The sequence below is a fragment of the Pleuronectes platessa genome, chromosome 15, assembly GCF_947347685.1.
Source record: "Pleuronectes platessa chromosome 15, fPlePla1.1, whole genome shotgun sequence".
In the NCBI taxonomy this organism is placed as follows: domain Eukaryota; kingdom Metazoa; phylum Chordata; class Actinopteri; order Pleuronectiformes; family Pleuronectidae; genus Pleuronectes; species Pleuronectes platessa.
In genome coordinates, this window is record NC_070640.1 from 11,433,015 (window position 1) to 11,449,833 (window position 16,819).

The following is a 16,819-nucleotide window of genomic DNA, read 5'->3' on the forward strand; positions in this document are numbered from 1 at the left end:
TGTTATTTACATGTTGGGATCCATGTAGAAAGACTTATCTTCATATTTTTTACATTGACTTAACTTTACTAAGTAAACAGGAGTAACAGAGTAATCCAATCTTCCCCAAACCACTTAACTAATTAAGGAGATTTCCAGTCAACACATGGGAAAGCTTTTCCTGACATGTAAACAAAGTCTAAAAACCACTTCATTAAAATTTAAATGAACAGTTTTACAGTGTATTTCACATGGTGACCCCCCCTCCGAACGCCCCCCCCCCCCCCTCCTAGCTCAGCCTCGGATCTGATTGGTTCGTGCCCGGCGTCCATCACCGCTGTGGTGGGCGGGACTCAAACACTCCACTCGTGTTGCCTGAGCTGTGGAAGTGTGCGCCACAGCAGAGCAGGAGCGCGGCAGGTTCAGCAGCGTCAGGCAGCATCTGTCACCGCAGGACCACGACTCTCCCCAGTGCGCGAGCCCGACTCTCGTAGTTCACAGTCCCGTCAACTCAGCCCCCAGGAAGTCAGCACCTCTCCACCGGTGCGCCAGGACCCAGAGGAGCCGTTCCGTTTCCAAGAGGCGACACAAGTCCCCCGGGGTCGTGAAGTCGCTCGTGTGCGTGAAACCCTCCTCTACCTAGGGACGCGCATAGAGAGAGAGAGAGAGACCCGCCGCCCGACCCAGCCTCAACTCCACCTGGATAGCCGAGTACAGCCGTCCCGGTTCCCCGGTTCGAGCTCCAGCGCGGAGAGACGGTGCGGAGGAGAGCCTAGTGCCGAACGGAGCAGGAGCGAGGCGCGGAGCAGGAGGCAGGATGAATCTCAAGAGTCATTTGATTTTCACCCTCTACACCGTTTACGGGATTCTTCTTAAAGGTGAGTCCGGGACGGGTGGCGTGTGTCTGTTTTTGTGTATGTAACGTGCGTAAAGTGTGTGTGTGTGTGTATTTGTGTATGTGTATACACGCGCAATGGTGCAGGCCAGCAGCAGGGGCAGGGTGAGCAAGGGGCAGAACGCGCGGTCACAGGAGGGTCCTGGAAGAAACATGCGGATCTCTCTCTCTCTCTCTCTCTCTCTCTCTCTCTCTCTCTCTCTCTCTCTCTCTCTCTCACTCACCCTCTCTCTCTCTCTCTCTTTTACTTACACACTCACTCCCCCCTCTCCCCCTCTCTCTCGCACACACTGGGTGTCTCTATCCTCGTGCCCACGTGTGCCTTTGCTTGTGTACGTACGCGCTTTCGTCTGAAAACGTGCGCGGTGGCAAATGTTCAGGGGATGGAAGGAGGGGGAATCCTTAAGGACACGACCTGTGTGAGGCCGTGCACGGTGGTGCGTCCCTCTCCCGCATCATCCCCGCTGTCAGGTGCTGTGCGTGAGCGATGAGCACAAAAGAAAACGCGCCCTCCGGGACCAGGACACACCTTCACCCGCAGCTCCGCGGCTTGTTTCGGACTCGCAGCACTTGAATGAGTCAGAGTCGTTTCACACACAGAACAGCTCGCTGCTGCTGGTGTCTGGAACTTTAGCAGCTCTCACGCACGCAGATTCATGTTCAAGAATGTTCTTTATTCTATCTGGGCTTGTTGTTTATTCAGTGCAGCTCCGGTGTGTTGTGTGCCCGCATCGTGTTGTAAAAGAAGGTTGTTGTTGTTGTTATTGTTATTCACATCAGATGCGTTGTGGATTCATGTGTGTCCGTCTCATCTGAATGACAGGACTCAAAATTCAAATTCTCCAAAGTTTATTCTCTGCTGAGCTCATTAAAGTCGGCCCTCTTCTCAGTTTAAGCATCATATATCCAATATTTACCACTGCTCGGCCTCAGCCAACAGCCCAGGTTACAAGATGGAAACTGATTTGAGGGCGATGTGAATATTATTCTGATTCCCAAACTCTGTGAGGATTATACCATAAACATGGTGTCAGCACACCGGGTGTAAACCAGAAAGGTGACTTTGGGGGTCAAGGTCACTCTGAATTCAGCTTCCTCATGTGTTTTCATAGAAGTACAATAAATAAACAACAGTGATATAAAGAAATGAAGTGGAACACACCTTTCTTAAAGCACTGACATTATATTCCATCTTTATGTTTCTTCAGCAGATTAAAGGCTATGGGTCAATATGAAAGAGAATTCTTAGGCTACAATCATTTGACGGTTATGAACAGAACATTTTAAGGTTTGAATTATTGTAACTAATATTTTTTTAAACGCTTAAGTTCAAACCAGGTTTTTATTCTAAACGATGCATAAACACCACACATCACGCCATGAATTAAGCCTAGTTGTATTTTTGTGCTGATTAGTAAATGAGTTCCAACACAGCGTCGAAGTATTGACACACCCATGGAAATGAAAAAAATACATGTTCCTTTCTTTTTTACCACTTTATGTGCGAAATTAGAGAGGGAGCACATCCTGAGTTTCTGGAAGCTCACATTGTGTTTGACAGTGGCGGGCGGGCGGGGTGATGGTTTTACTCTGAAACAACTTGTCAGTCTGACAGCGGGGGGGCCACACTCGTCACACTGAGCTTCAGTTCTGCGGTATAAAGTCCACATTCCCCCCCCCCCCCCCCCCCCCCCCCCCCCCCCGACACACAACCCCCCACCCCGATGTATTTAAGGCACCGGATAACAAACGCATGAAAGAGAAAATTAGCATCATCTTGACTTTAACTGCTGTTTTCAACACGAGTAAATGAGAAATCCCGAATGAAAGATCCATTTGTGCTTGATTCCCTTGATCATTTGTTGTTGTCTCTTTGAAGTGCATGTGTGTGCACATGACAGAGAGAGAGGAGGGGGAGAGAGAGAAAGAGAGCCCTCCGTCCTTAATAACCAGACATGATGAAGGCCGTTCTTGACTTAATGAATTGGTATGTAATGAGGTTTCTTAGGATATCTGGTTTATCTGACAGCTCACACTGTAGCCATTCTTTTCCCATGTATTCTCCTAAGGGTTTGGCCCACTCATGAGCGTGTGTGTGTGTGTGTGTGTGTGTGTGTGTGTGCACGTTTGCCTGTGCTCCTGCAAACTGAGCCCCGTTTGTGTTGCTGATGTAGATTTGGACCCGGCACAGACATGAGGACGAAGGGAGCAGCAGCGTGCTCGTCTCGTTTCATCTGTGTCTCTCCGCCACGCACGCACTCGCATCAATCTCTCTCTCTCCTCTCCCACCCTCTCCCTCACCCTGAAGAGGATAATGCTAGGCTGCTTGATTTGAACAGTCATCTCTCGGTGCAAGACCTATTATTGTATAGGTCCCACACAGCGGGCAGGTCAGCCTCCACCTGAATGAAGTCGGCCTCGCAGAAGCCATATCCGTTGGGGCGCTCTGTAAATGAGAGCTGTTTCAGCCCCTCTGGCCGGACGTCGGCTCGGAGATCCAGATCCACATCTCTGTCCCCGACCAGCCCCTGCATGGGTGGTAGAGTGTGAACGCGGAGTGCTGTGATGGAGGTGGTTGTTTACCATCAGGTCGAGTTGTCAACATATTATCCGCCGTGTCTCATGTGCCCATGCCGGAGCCAGAGAAAACAGCCTGTTATGCAAATGCTCCTCTTGCGTAAGAGCTTGTAGCTGAGCGGCAGGTGAGGGGAGATAGAGGCGGCGGGAGAGCGACAGAGGAGAGAGTGAGATGTTCCAGAATAGAGGAGTTGATGTAAGCGTAATGTGGGAGGAGAGGCTGTGGAGGAGGAATGTGCCGTCCTCACAACTAAAATGTGTGATATGCACACTGGTGGTTGTTTGCTGTTTGGTACGTCTGTTTATCTCCACTGCTCTGTCTGTTTCCTGTCGCTCTGCCTGCCTGCTAGTCTGTCTGTTCTGAACTCTGATCTTGCTAGCCTAAATACAAACCCCCGCTGAGGGATGTGTTTATCCCCGCAGTGAGTCTAAGCTGCTGAAGGCTGACCCTCCATCCCTCTGTACTTCCGTCCATTCCTCCCTCGCCTCATCCTCCCATCCTGGTGTGGAGCTTTGTAGCACAGCAGCGTGGGAAATCTTCTGATAACAAGCGGCCTTGTGTGTGTGTGTGTGTGTGTTTGCAGAGCCACTGATTACACCCGAGAAACAAGATGTTCTCTCTTTCTTGCTCACTTGCACTCTTCCCTCCCGCTTCTCTGTGTTTGTGATGTATTCATTTTTTTCATGGCTACGCTTTGATGGCCAGAACATGTGAGGTGCTCTGTACCTTATACCGGTGCCATGAGGCTTCAATGCTGAGAATCCTCAGTGGAGCAGCACTGGCTCAATGTGAATCACACAGAGAGTCAAACACACACACACACACACACACAAACGCTCGCATACACACACACACACACACACACCTCCACTTTGGATTCATTGCTTCTCTCCCGAGGGACTTCAAAGCCAGTCTTTTGTTAGGCCAGGTGTTAAAGAAAGTTAAAACAGAAAGGAGGAGGAGGCTGGAGTTGAATGTGGTCAGATTCGGAGCTTACACGCTCTCATGGCTGAGCAGAACAGGAGTGAAACATCCACTTGTTCAAGCGAGAGTCTGATCAATTTCTCAGCGGGCTGGTAAAGAATCAGCTGCTATGAGCCTTTCACAGACACATGGCATCATCAGCGTTTGCAAATAACGCAGAAAGGATTTGCATTTATCATTACAAGTAAAACAAATTACGTTTTTTTTTCAAAATGAAAGTTCTATGTACTCCAGTGCATATTGTAATTTGTCTTGATGGGTTAATTACACGTTCATATCATATGAATAAAACTAGTGCTTCGGTGCCACAGTCAGCTCAGTGAATCTATGACAAGTTGCATTAAGTGTTTATGCTTTGGGATAAAACAAGGCAGGAAGAGGAAGGACGTCCACAGTCATCATTAAGCTTAATTAACCCCCATTAACAGATGGCTGTGTGATTGATGGGTGGCAAAAACTCAACAAGTAAGTCACCATCCAGAGAGTCGACAAGTTTTTGAGCTGTATGCAACTGTCCTGGAGTGCAGAGAGCCAACCACTCAGATCCCAAACCAGCTTGGGGAAAATCTCCTCTAGGCTTTTCTGAGCTTCCAGAAAAGGATGGGGGCACAAAGAATGACACTGCAATGCAGCCAGATCAGACATCTTCATCTAACTGGGCCATCATCATCTAACTGGACCAAGTTATATTTGGTATGGAAAGGCAAATGTTTTACCAGGCAAATATTATTTTTTATACATAAGTAACAACATAAGTAAGATGACAAAGTTATCAAGCACCTGTAAAATCATATGATTGATCCACAAGGATACTCTTTAAGTAATTAGCTTTGTGATTGCAATGCTACACAGTTACGTTGTCAGGCTTAAATTGAAGAAGATGATGGTAGCTTGATTTGAATTTTCATTATTTTAGCCAAAGGTATTTTCTAATAGAATCATATGAAGGTGATGCCGTGAGCTAACAACCCCCTAGTTAAAAATACAGAAAAATGCCAACCATGTTTCTAATTCCTAAATCAACATTTTCCCTGAGTCGATGTAGGATAAAGGTTTTTAGTTTTTTTTCCTCATCCCGGCTGTGTGTCACAACTCTTCGGCGAGGCGCGTCATACATCCAGCCCAAAGTGAGAGAAGGGAGAGATCAAATGCAGCCCCCCCATGGAGAACAGTGAGATCACAGGCCCACAGGTGGATTCAGCAGCAGCATTAGAGGGTTGGCACTCTAAATAGACCTCCCACTAGGTGCAAGAAGTATGCAACCTCAGCTTACATATCAGCTGATGGGGCTTTTCTGCAATGTTAACATGCAGCTATTTCTGTGTACAAGTCGCAACATGAACTAATGTGCATTTAGTCAGAGTTGTGTGATAAGAGAGTGTAAGTTGCTGGTAAAGCAGCTGGTCACCGCTGAATGCACATGTTGCAAAAAGCCCTGAAAACTCCACTAGGACATTATGATGCGATTAGGACGTATACATGTCTACATAATGTGACTAAGATCAAAAATTCCACATGTCTCAATTCGACGATAACTTATTTTAAGTACAACCTTATTCTGTTTAAGGTAAGAAAATACTGTTTACATGGCAGAGTCTTATTTAGACTCATCAATTTGTCAGGTTATTTTAGAATATTGGATTCCATTTAATCCTTATTACTGATTCAATACGATACATCATCATTCTAAAGAAACCTGGGGATTTTTGTGATTACAACCTCAGTCAGTGTTTCCTGTTGATCTTGAAATGCAAACATCCCGGATGTTCGGTTTCTTTTTCTTCCTTCAGACTCAAACGTTTAATATACAGTAATATACCATGCGTATAAAGCAGCAGCACATACAGCACATTGGAAAAGCCATGGACTGATTGCATTATTGCGCGCGGGTGCATCGGCCTGTGTGTGTGTACGCGCACATGCTTATGTGATGTCTGTATTAGCATTGAATTCCAAAGGATTAGCGAGTGGCTAATCTGAAGCTGCAGTCTTCGACAAGCCATGTGTCACTAATCTCAAAGACACTCCAGAATAAAGAGATGGAAACACAATCTCCAATTTGGATTAAAACTCTCCACACAGAGGCCAGCTGTAATCTTTCACTCCAGGCAAGACAAAGGTAAAAGACGGTCCAAACTGAAGAAAATTAGAAATTAAAGGACACAGACGATAATGACATTATTTCTTTGTGTCCCCCTGCCCCCTCCCTCTGAAACACACACACACAGAATTGAACAAGTGGGCTCTACAGGTTCATGTATCGTCTCCTCTCTTAACTTAAGTCCTCGCCTACATAATGTTCTTTTCATGTTATGTGCCCTTTCATCTGACAGCTCCTTTTCATACAAGTCCCTGAGGGCCTGAGTCTGGAGACTTGGTAGCACATGTTACAGTAATCATTCTCTTCGACGGAGATAAAGATATGGACAGCCGTGACTCTGACTACTCCCTCAGCTCTCCTGCCCCAACGCCGATATTGTTTGGGGACTCAGTGTCTGTTCTTGACTGAAATGAATTCATCCAAAGCAAAGCAGGGCCTGCATTGTGTACAGAGCCATTCTTACGCACTGAGCCATATTGAGTGTGTACACCGAAAACATGCACGCCCCCACGCAAACACACACGCAGACTTGTGCACACACCAAACCTGGCAGTGTGCAGAGAAAACAGCAGACAGATTCTTTTGTTTTTGCCGCCTGTATTTGATCTGATAATATGGACTAAACAATGGGATGAGCTTAGAAGTTATGGCAGCTTTTTTAGTTTTTACCCAACTGCTGCTGTTCTTATGACTCAGATTGAAGGATACCTTTCTCTGTCTAATTGCACAGACATATTTCATTCACATTAAGGTTGAGTTGAAGAGCAGTGAATCTGTGTAATAATTCCAGAAATTGTTTTTTGCATGTGGAATATCTCAAGGAACTATGGCCTTCAACAGTCCTACACTTGAGATTTGGAAACATGATACATTCAATATTAATAAACTTAGAATAAAGAGTCGACCAGTGCTCTCTAGCAGAAGTGGTGAGTCATCACTCAACAGCCCTTTTAGCAAAACGGCAACGACAATTAGTTGTCCAGTTGGGGGTTCTGCCTCCTGAGATGAGCCTCACCAAACTTTGAGCAATCAGGTGAACAGCTCCTTGTGCAGCAGCGGGGGGGAGGCTTCAGGGTTCTGCAGGCAGTCTTTACTTAACTCGGCTCAATCATGCAGGGGACTTGCTCATAAATAAAGCTGCAACATGCGTCCCCACAGACCAAGGGATGCCCATTGTATTCCATTCCAAACAGGCAGGTTTAGAAAGACGCTGCACTAATGGATTGTAAAAGGCTTGAAGTAGGGGGACTGAAGTATGGTGAAGGGACAGAAAGATACAACTGCTATTTTCAGGTCCGCAGATATCACGCTTTTCTTCTCGTCCTCTTCTCTTCCTCTAATCTATCTCTTCCCTTCTCTGGGCCTCTCCAGGTCCATTAAAGCCATATCCCCAGTAAATCCCTCAGGTGTTCCTACAGTCACTATCCTTTCTGTTTCCCAATGCTGCTATGCCACGAAGTAATCCCCCCAAATGACTCATATCCCTTTTTAATGACAGTGTTCATTCCCTCTTGATGGCTATTACGCATTTCTAATAGATATTCATTAGAAATTAATAATTTGTCATTGCTATAATTTTGTTTGAAATCGGCTTCAGAATGCAGCTCGGTTTGCTGGATTGGCACAAGCCGCTCCCTGTGTTTACGCTTCAGTGTAATGATACAGCTTTTCAATATCACACAAAACACTGATTCAGTGTTAAATTGCTTTACTTGTACTTATGTAACGAAATGGAATTATGGCATGATACTAATTGAAAAGCAGGATTTACTGCATCCACAAATAACACAGCTATGCACTTGTTTCAGAGTTTGTGGTCTCAAAGGAAGCCTAGAAGTATCTAAAGCTAATTGAAATATAATTCCCTGAAGACACATGTTCGCGTTAATTGACTCTCTCTCTCTGTGTGTGTGTGTGTGTGTGTGTGGGTGCCTGCGTGTGTTTGTATTCACACTATCGCTAGAAGTCACTTTACAGTCCCTTGTCTAATCATCAGCGGTTGCCCCCCCCCCCACATCCTAATTTGTTGTTTGAACACTATTAGACACTCTTTTGCATGAGGAGCATTTCTTATCACATCTAGTGTTGTATACGTGTTCAGATGTCGTCTGAAACTCAAATTGAACTCTTTTTCCTTTCACAGTGAATCACAACGGTAATGTTGAGCATTTCATTTCAGTCATTGTTTCTCAGGCAACATGCAGAACAATAGGTGTTTGCATGGGAGCAAAAGGAGAATTGTGCAATCTTTTCAGATGGCTGTGGGAATGTGTGTGTTCGGGTTTCTATCAGTGTTTGTTTGTGTGTGTGAGAGAAAGTGAGTGAAACTAGGGAGAACACACATTATAATTAAAGGCTGTAATTAACTGATTACTTTTGAGGAATACAGGTCTGAAATAACATCCGAGTGAAAAGGTTTTCACACGGTGAACCTTACACCTGTGAACAGGCCCCCACACACACATACTCACACTCACACACACTCATACTCTCACACACAGACACAATCACATAGAGGGTGCAAGTAAAAATGATAATCACCACAATATACAGCAAAATAATTGAAATGTGTTATGATGACTAAAACACAATAAAATCTATCGTCTAAAAGATCCTTTAATGACGTACGTCAAAAAGTAATGAATGTTTATATTCTCAATCTCTGAAGGAGAATGAAGCATTCAATTTAACAGGAGTAGTAAAAGATAATGAACAGTCATAAAATATTAAAAAGAAAACGTAAGATGTTATTAAGAACACACCATAATCTTTCATTCATCCCTGTGTGCTTGTAAATGAAGGAACGTCCAGTTCTTAGAAAAACAGCAAACAGACCTAACCATAGTTACTACTTACCTAACCCTAACCCTTATCTTAACCTACCCTTAAAACATGCCTTGTCCTTAAAATGGAATGATTTACATTATGTTGGCTTGATTTTCGTTCCCATAAAGAAAACACAACCCTACAACAAACACACACACACAATGTAATAGATACACACAGACAAACAAGGCTGGAACAAATTTGTATGATTTATTACACTTCCTTGTTTGAGTTAAGACAATTATTCGCGTATATGTAATTGATATATTCATTACACATAATCTCAGGATACTGGCTTTGTTATTTTCTTCCTTTTGATGTCTCTCTCTCGTTGTGGCCCTGCGGTCCCACTGTGTGACGTCTCCCCCTCGGTCGGGCTCAGTGTCCTCTACATTTCCTGTTTCAGACTTTTCCCAAATCCTTCACTGGTTCTAAGTTTGGAGCGAAGCCGCTCTCTGTGTAAAGATTGCTCCGGGCCTGTTGTCTAAGGGAGGGAAGATGGAGTCAAGTGAGACAATTTATAACAGTTAAAAACCAAATGAACTGAGACCCTTGGCTTGGGTGAGCGAGCGGCAGCATACATAATGCGCCTTAGGGATTTTCCACACACACACGCACACGCACACACACACACACACACACTGTGCTGCGCATGTGCGTGTGTGTCCAAGCTCGCAAACGCATAACACACAGACACACACACGCACCCCCCCTTCACCATCTGTCTATGTTTGCCACATTGCAAATCCATTATATGCTTCACAACATTCCCCCCCCCCCCATCCTAAGTGACACACACCCCTAAGCTTACTGCCACTGTCCTCCTCAGTGGAACGATGACAATTTGCTACTGCAAACACATCTTTGTTAAATATGCTGTGACACGCTTCCTCCTGGATTTTAATATATATATATTATACAGATTTCACAGGCCTGTTGCTGGTTTCTGCTGCTTTATGTGGGAACATTTTCACCTGCTCCCCAGTTGAACCGACACCTGACTTTATTAATCCTGCCTCTCCCAGAATAATAGGTATTTCTTTTTTGGCAGTAAGATTTAATTCTTGCACACACACACTCAAACCTCATGAATCTGGCCAGGGTTTGGCTCAGTAGTTTTATAGCTAACTCATCTGCACTTCTAATCAAATAGATTCCCCAGTCCTGAACCTCCCGCTGAGGAAACAAAGAAGTTATTATGTTTTTAAATGGTCTCCGATTACGGGTAATTTCACCGCCTATCTTAAAGCTATTTGCCTTTCTCTCACTTTGCCGCGGTCGGGTAGAGCGAGCCTTGTGAATTGTAGAAAAAAAAACAACACCATGTAGACAAGTCAGACATAGAGCAGATGCATTCTTTTGGAAAGCAGAATGGTCCTTTGCACTTCCTCTCTGTCTCTCCTCATCTCTTATCGTCGAAAATGGGGAACAGTTAACTCGATTCCTCCTTTATCTCGCTCATTAGTGTTTGTCTCACAGTGCGCTCAATTACTCACTCCATCACTCCCCTGCACCCACAAGTCAGAAGCTTCCACCGGATGAAGCGAATCATAATTCTCTTGTAGTTAAGATCCAGCAAGACTTATTAGTGAGATTTGAGTGAGGCCAAAATTTGCTGTTGGTGTGTTTAAAGTAAAAAAAAAAAATATTTGTGATGTGGGGTCTTACACCGCAGTTTGTACACTTTAAATATTTTTTCTATTATACTACCGTTTAATGCTTTCATAATTTTTAAACCATTAGTCAGAGCTGCGCTATTGTGGCATTTTAGAATTTTAAATGTTAATCTGTGGCCTACCTGGTGAGTGAATTCAGCCCAGCAGGATTAGTTTTGATGGATTGGTTTTCAGTTTTAAACTTGGCTGTATGTTCTGGCTTTTGGCAGCACTCATTTATTTGTTTGGGTTGTGTGACATTTCATTAATAAAAGCTTTGTTTTTTTTGTCAGAGCAGAATTTGTCAGAATATTGTTTTTTAGAAAATGGTTATTGTTCCTTGCAGTGCTCTGTTAACCGATCATATCGTCTTGCCATTTTCTAACAGAACAAGAGGAGTAATAGACTGTCTCTGCAAAAACACACATGATGTGGATTACAAAGTTCAAACAACTGTTATTATGACACATCCATGCAAGTCAATCTGTCTTTTGGAAAACAGAACATTTCTCTCTGGCATTGCTTCCTTATCTCTCTTTGTAAATTCTTACTGTGGCTACAACCTCGGGTTAGTATGCCAACATGCTAATGCTGCTGTGAGCGTATCCAGTTCAAATGGACCAGCTAATGCTAATCTGCGCTAATCCTCTGAGAAGCACCCTCAGAGCAACATTATCATGCTATTCTGCAGCAGAGATGGAGAGAGGAAGAGAGTGGACAAGGAAAAAGAAATCCTGAACGGAGGCATTGGCATTGCAAACATTAGATCACAACAGCTGACGCACCACTGGCCACCTTCCAACCCCTTTTTCTCCACATGCATACACATGGCAAATGAAACACACGTGCACACACATGACATGAGCTGCACACACGGTCTATATACGCCCAAAATCGCCAGGCATGACGCCAATAATGAGACAGAGTTAACCACACTTGCACCGAGCTGGTAAATGGTTGTCCACTTTCCAGGACTAAGCACTGACCCCATAAGCCCTCGTCATAATGCGCATGTCACCCTAATCCTGACCTTATTAAAAGTGAGCCTCCAACCAAAAAGGGGCCATATCTCTAGTAGTTCCTCGATACAGCTGGTCTGGCCTCTTAAAGGAGAGATGACCTTCACACGCCATAATCCTGGAGCCACCTTTTACCCCCATAGGCATTTGATGACAGGGCCGGGGCCACGACTGGAGTTGATGCTGAAACTACGGAGTGAAATGGGGCAGAATCCAGAAACAGTAATAATTGTAGTAATTGATGATGGCTACAATTTGCTATTAGATATGGATCATTCCTTTTCCAATCAATCCCAGTGTGATGCCCTGCAATACAGCGAGTGTGGTTATCGCACATGGCAGTAAGAAATAATTTACACATAGTTTGAAATAATAAGAAATATCCTGTCAGCAATAAATATAAATTACATGTTCATATCCACGTGGCAAATATCTTGCAACCGAAATGTTTTTTTTTATCTCAGATGTAGATTTGATATATTTCTCCATATAGCATCAAGGCCTACGCTAGCCGCTAGCCTAGATGTCTGCTTATGGGCCACATAATGCAGCAAGTAAAAAAGAAATTATCAGTTGCATGTAATCGGGAAATGGATCATTTGTACCCTGTTATCTCATAAACACATGTTGTTGGAAAGAAATGTGCTGATTTCAGAGTTTATTTCTCATACATTTGGATTAATAAATGACATGCAGTTGCATAGGTCTTTCCCTCCTATATCGACATTCAAATAAATGACATTTCACCATTCCAAGTAAAATGATGAAGCCTATGATGTCATTGTGTAGCATCTCTGAACAGATAAGTATATCATCCTATACGGACAATAAAGCCAGAGATACCAACTCCTGGGACAAGCAGAATGTGAAACAACTTACTAGGCTTTTTTTTTTTTACCAATTTGTGTCAAATTAGACCTTTCAAATGTGTTACACTATGCCAAACTGAAACATTTAGCTTAAACTGCTTGCAGTGCCTTCATCCCTCTCCAGCTTGATTAGCAAAATGAATAGACTAATCCCCGAGGTCTCAGCAGATCTGCTGATATCCAGCAGATACTTGTCATTCAAAGCAGACCACCTTTGATAGAAGGAATAACAGGAAAGAGAAAGGTAGGAGGGAAAAGACGGCAGAGAAAGAAAATGCAGCCGGCAAGCTGATGGGTTTGGTTAGAGATGTTATACGAGTCTATGTTGTGCCTGTGGCTTGGCTGGGATCCTGAGTGACATGTTACTGGCCACTGCTGTGCCAACGTTCTCTTAAAGCCTCGCTGTGATAAGATGAGATGAGACGGGGATGAGGGGAACAGCAAATATTGTCCGTGAGTGCGTGTGTGTGTGTGTGTGTGTGTGTGTTTGTGATGAGTGTCATAAATGGGTTGAGGGTGAGGGGGATGAGAGAATTAGAGGGATGTGGGGGTTACTGGATGGATGATGCTGAATAGAGGAATCCTTATATCACATCTGCTCCTCCATCATATACGGAGCCGGAGCAGGGACAGATTAACCCGGAGAGTTTGAGGAAAAATAGAAAAATAAATGAAAGGCAGTGTAGCGGAATAAAACCGAGCCAAAAAAAGAACAGCAACCATGCATAAGATATTCAGGAAATGAGGCTTGACATGTTGTGCTCGAACACAAACTCAGACGCCAAATGGAAATGGATTGGCTGTGCGATATGACCAAGATGTCATATCCTGGTACAGGTCATATCCACATAACAACATTATATATATATATATATATATATTACACATAACCGGTTGCTCATACGCTCATACGTTTTCTTGACCCTGTAAATTGAGGCCTTGTCTTTGCAAATGTACGTCTCGAGTCTGGGGTTAGTATTGAGCAATCGGCTTTACTTCTGTGGCTCTCTTCACACTATTTGACAGGATTCTTGTGCAGGTACACAAAGAGGTTTGTGGAGGTTTATTCCGTTGTGGGGATGAGTTTGCCCCATAATTTGCAAAGTGTTATATTCCCCTCCATAACCAAACCACTTCCATGCAGCGGCTGCAGCCTTTCTTTGAGGTACAAGCTCCTCATTTTTGTGTTGGCTCATCTGAGTCCTCCTGTTTGGAATGATTCCTGCGTCTCGTTCACTCTGCTTCGTGTTTGTTTTTGTTGCCTTTATGCAAATGTCCTGCCTGCATCCGCGCTGCTTGGAAGAACGCAGAGCGCCTCCTCAATGGGGAAAAACAGGCTTGTGATTAGTGGCAAAACAAAATACACAATGGAGCATCATATGAAATAGTATATGTTTTTCTATCTATCACATGATATATATTATTATACCGCACAGCCCGGGGAAATGGTACATGCCGAGTTTAAACCATCTATTATGTTCCCGTACGATCACAGAAATGAAGAGCAACAATGAAGAGGTGACATTTTAGAAGATCCTCATCATCCCTGCTCTCCAAAAAAGAACCTGAATACAATATAAAAATGGCTGGTTCACACATTTCCCTCCTGTTTTTCTGAGGAATTTCAGATGATTCGTGGCTGTGCATTTATAGCATAAAAAGCTTTTGAAGGCAACATTTTCTATTTTCGAATAAAGTGCATCGCGCCGACCGTCAAGGCCATTGGATTGTCCTCCCGATATAAATTCAGATGGCCCTTTGTAAAGTGCTGTCTTTATCTACATTTCTTCAGTGTGAAAAGGGAGCCGACTTTTCATTCTTCCTTTATGCAAGACGTTTGTGTGTATCTATCTCTTTTATTTCTGTCCTTCCTCACTTTTCAGCGTCTTCCCTTCTTATCTGGATGTTTCATTACTCTCGTGCCCCTGACATCGCTCTCTCCAGCATCACCAGGGGCTTTCATCCTGGCGTGTTGCTTCCTTTATGAGAATACTCCAATTGGCAAGCGCCCTTGTCACACACCATTCATTGCACTTGCAAAGATATGAAAGGTGTATTAACAAGGACCACTGAGTTTTGAGGTACAGTGGGAACTGCATACCAATGGCAAAGCAGGACGTCCTGTGACCGAATTAAAAGGGGAGGGAAGTTGGATACGGTTATTTTGACAACCTGACAACGAGTTCATTACAGGAGGTCGTGAGGATGTAGTTTGTTTTGCTTAGAAATGCAGCTGATAAGTTAACTGAACCAGATTTATATAATTTCGATATTCTTGCTTTAAATTCTGTGAAAAATACCAACTCAATCATGGTAAGTTAAAACAATAACTTCAGACACTAAAGCACATACTCTATCATTAAGTACATGGACAGTTAGTGTGAAACCACCACAGATCTTTGGTCTTGAAGCCGCTTCATAGGCCAGAGTAAGAGAGTGTGTGGCACAGAGGCCATTCACCCATCAGACACAACCAGTGGGAGTTGATGACGTACCGCTGTAATGTAAGAGTCCCCCATAAGGTCTCCTGAAGAGGGTTTATGTTTTTTTCTGATAAATGCGTAGCTACCACAGAGGATATAGATTACTCTGTGGCGGTGGGGGTTGCAATGAGCAGGTGCTGAAAGAGGTGTTTTGCCCGGGAGGAAGAAGAAAGAAAAATACCTAAAACCATTCAAAGGGATGGATTCCTCTCTGTGAATAAAAACAAAAGCAAATTCACCAATTTAGCATTTTTTCCAGCATCAAATAAGTTATGCAGAGTAAGCACACTGGGGGGGTGACACAAGGAAATTTTCCTCCCAGCTTGATTCCGTGTGCCACCTGGTCCTTCTTCCTATTTTGGTACAAATCCTGATGATGATGTTTTTTTTATTTTTTAAATCAAGTATTCTGTACAGTCACTGCAATAAATATGCAACCCAAGATAATGTGAGGCTCAAGAGAGCTCTTATAAATTGTGTAAAGGAATCGATCTGGAATGAACTTGCAATAAATGCCTATATACAGGACTGTCTAACTGTTGTTATGGTCAGAGGGATTATGTTTTTGAGTTCTCCGTTTGTTGAATGCAAAATGCCAGGAACACCTTAAGGGAATTTCTTCAAATCTGGTACTGACCATCCCTTTGACTCAAAGATGAACTGATTACATTTTGGGAGTTAAGGCTGAGAAGTCAAGGTCACGGTGACCTCACAAACCCTTATTTTCCTTGTCAACATGTTATCTAAAGAATGCCTGGTCTGTCATCCCATTATGTTTATACTGGTCAGTTTTCGCTATCTGCTCAGGTCATAATATGTGAATGGAACTTGGGAAACTCTCCTGAAAGTAGCCTGATCTTCAGGTCAGCTGCAGCAGAGAAACCAAATGGCTTGAAATGAGGCGATGTCATCGTAATTCACTGTTGTACATCCTCCGTACAATGATAAAAGCCACAAGGATACTGTCTCTGATAATGTATAAAGTGCCTGCTTTATGGACCATGACATATAATTTCCTCTATTCAGAGCGATACGTACAGTGATCTGTTTCCTTCAGAATGCACTCAGGCTGCACTGATGAAGCTGCTGCGGCAGCAAGCTACATCTGTGTCCTTTACACTCTCATTCTCTCTGTGGAGGAAGTGAGACTTCAGTTTTATATCAGCGCTTGGCCAATTTAGCTGCATAAAGGTTACGTGCATCCAGATGACAGTTAATCTGCGGCGTCTGTCAGATCATTTATGACCTAAGATTTTCTGTGTCGTGTCCTGTCTAATATGTAGTCGGGTGCATAAAAATCCTCTAATGGAGTCAAGAAGACCATGATCTAATCCTATCTTCCAATCATATTCGTAGACTCTGTTCACACAGTCAGGCCAAGCGGCCGGCATTCCGATTTTTTCTTTCCCCTATATGTGACCCAGTTCTGA

General features: G+C 43.7%; 1 protein-coding gene across 1 annotated transcript in view; it reads left to right on the forward strand.

The window, feature by feature from the left end:
• The first annotated feature begins 393 nt into the window (after positions 1–393).
• cadm2a (cell adhesion molecule 2a) overlaps positions 394–16,819 on the forward strand; it is a 203,104-nt gene continuing 186,678 nt past the window's right edge. Inside the window, exon 1 of the mRNA XM_053442145.1 lies at positions 394–857. Coding sequence (XP_053298120.1) covers positions 797–857 — 61 coding nt within the window. The 5' untranslated portion in view covers positions 394–796. The remainder of the gene's footprint in view (positions 858–16,819) is intronic.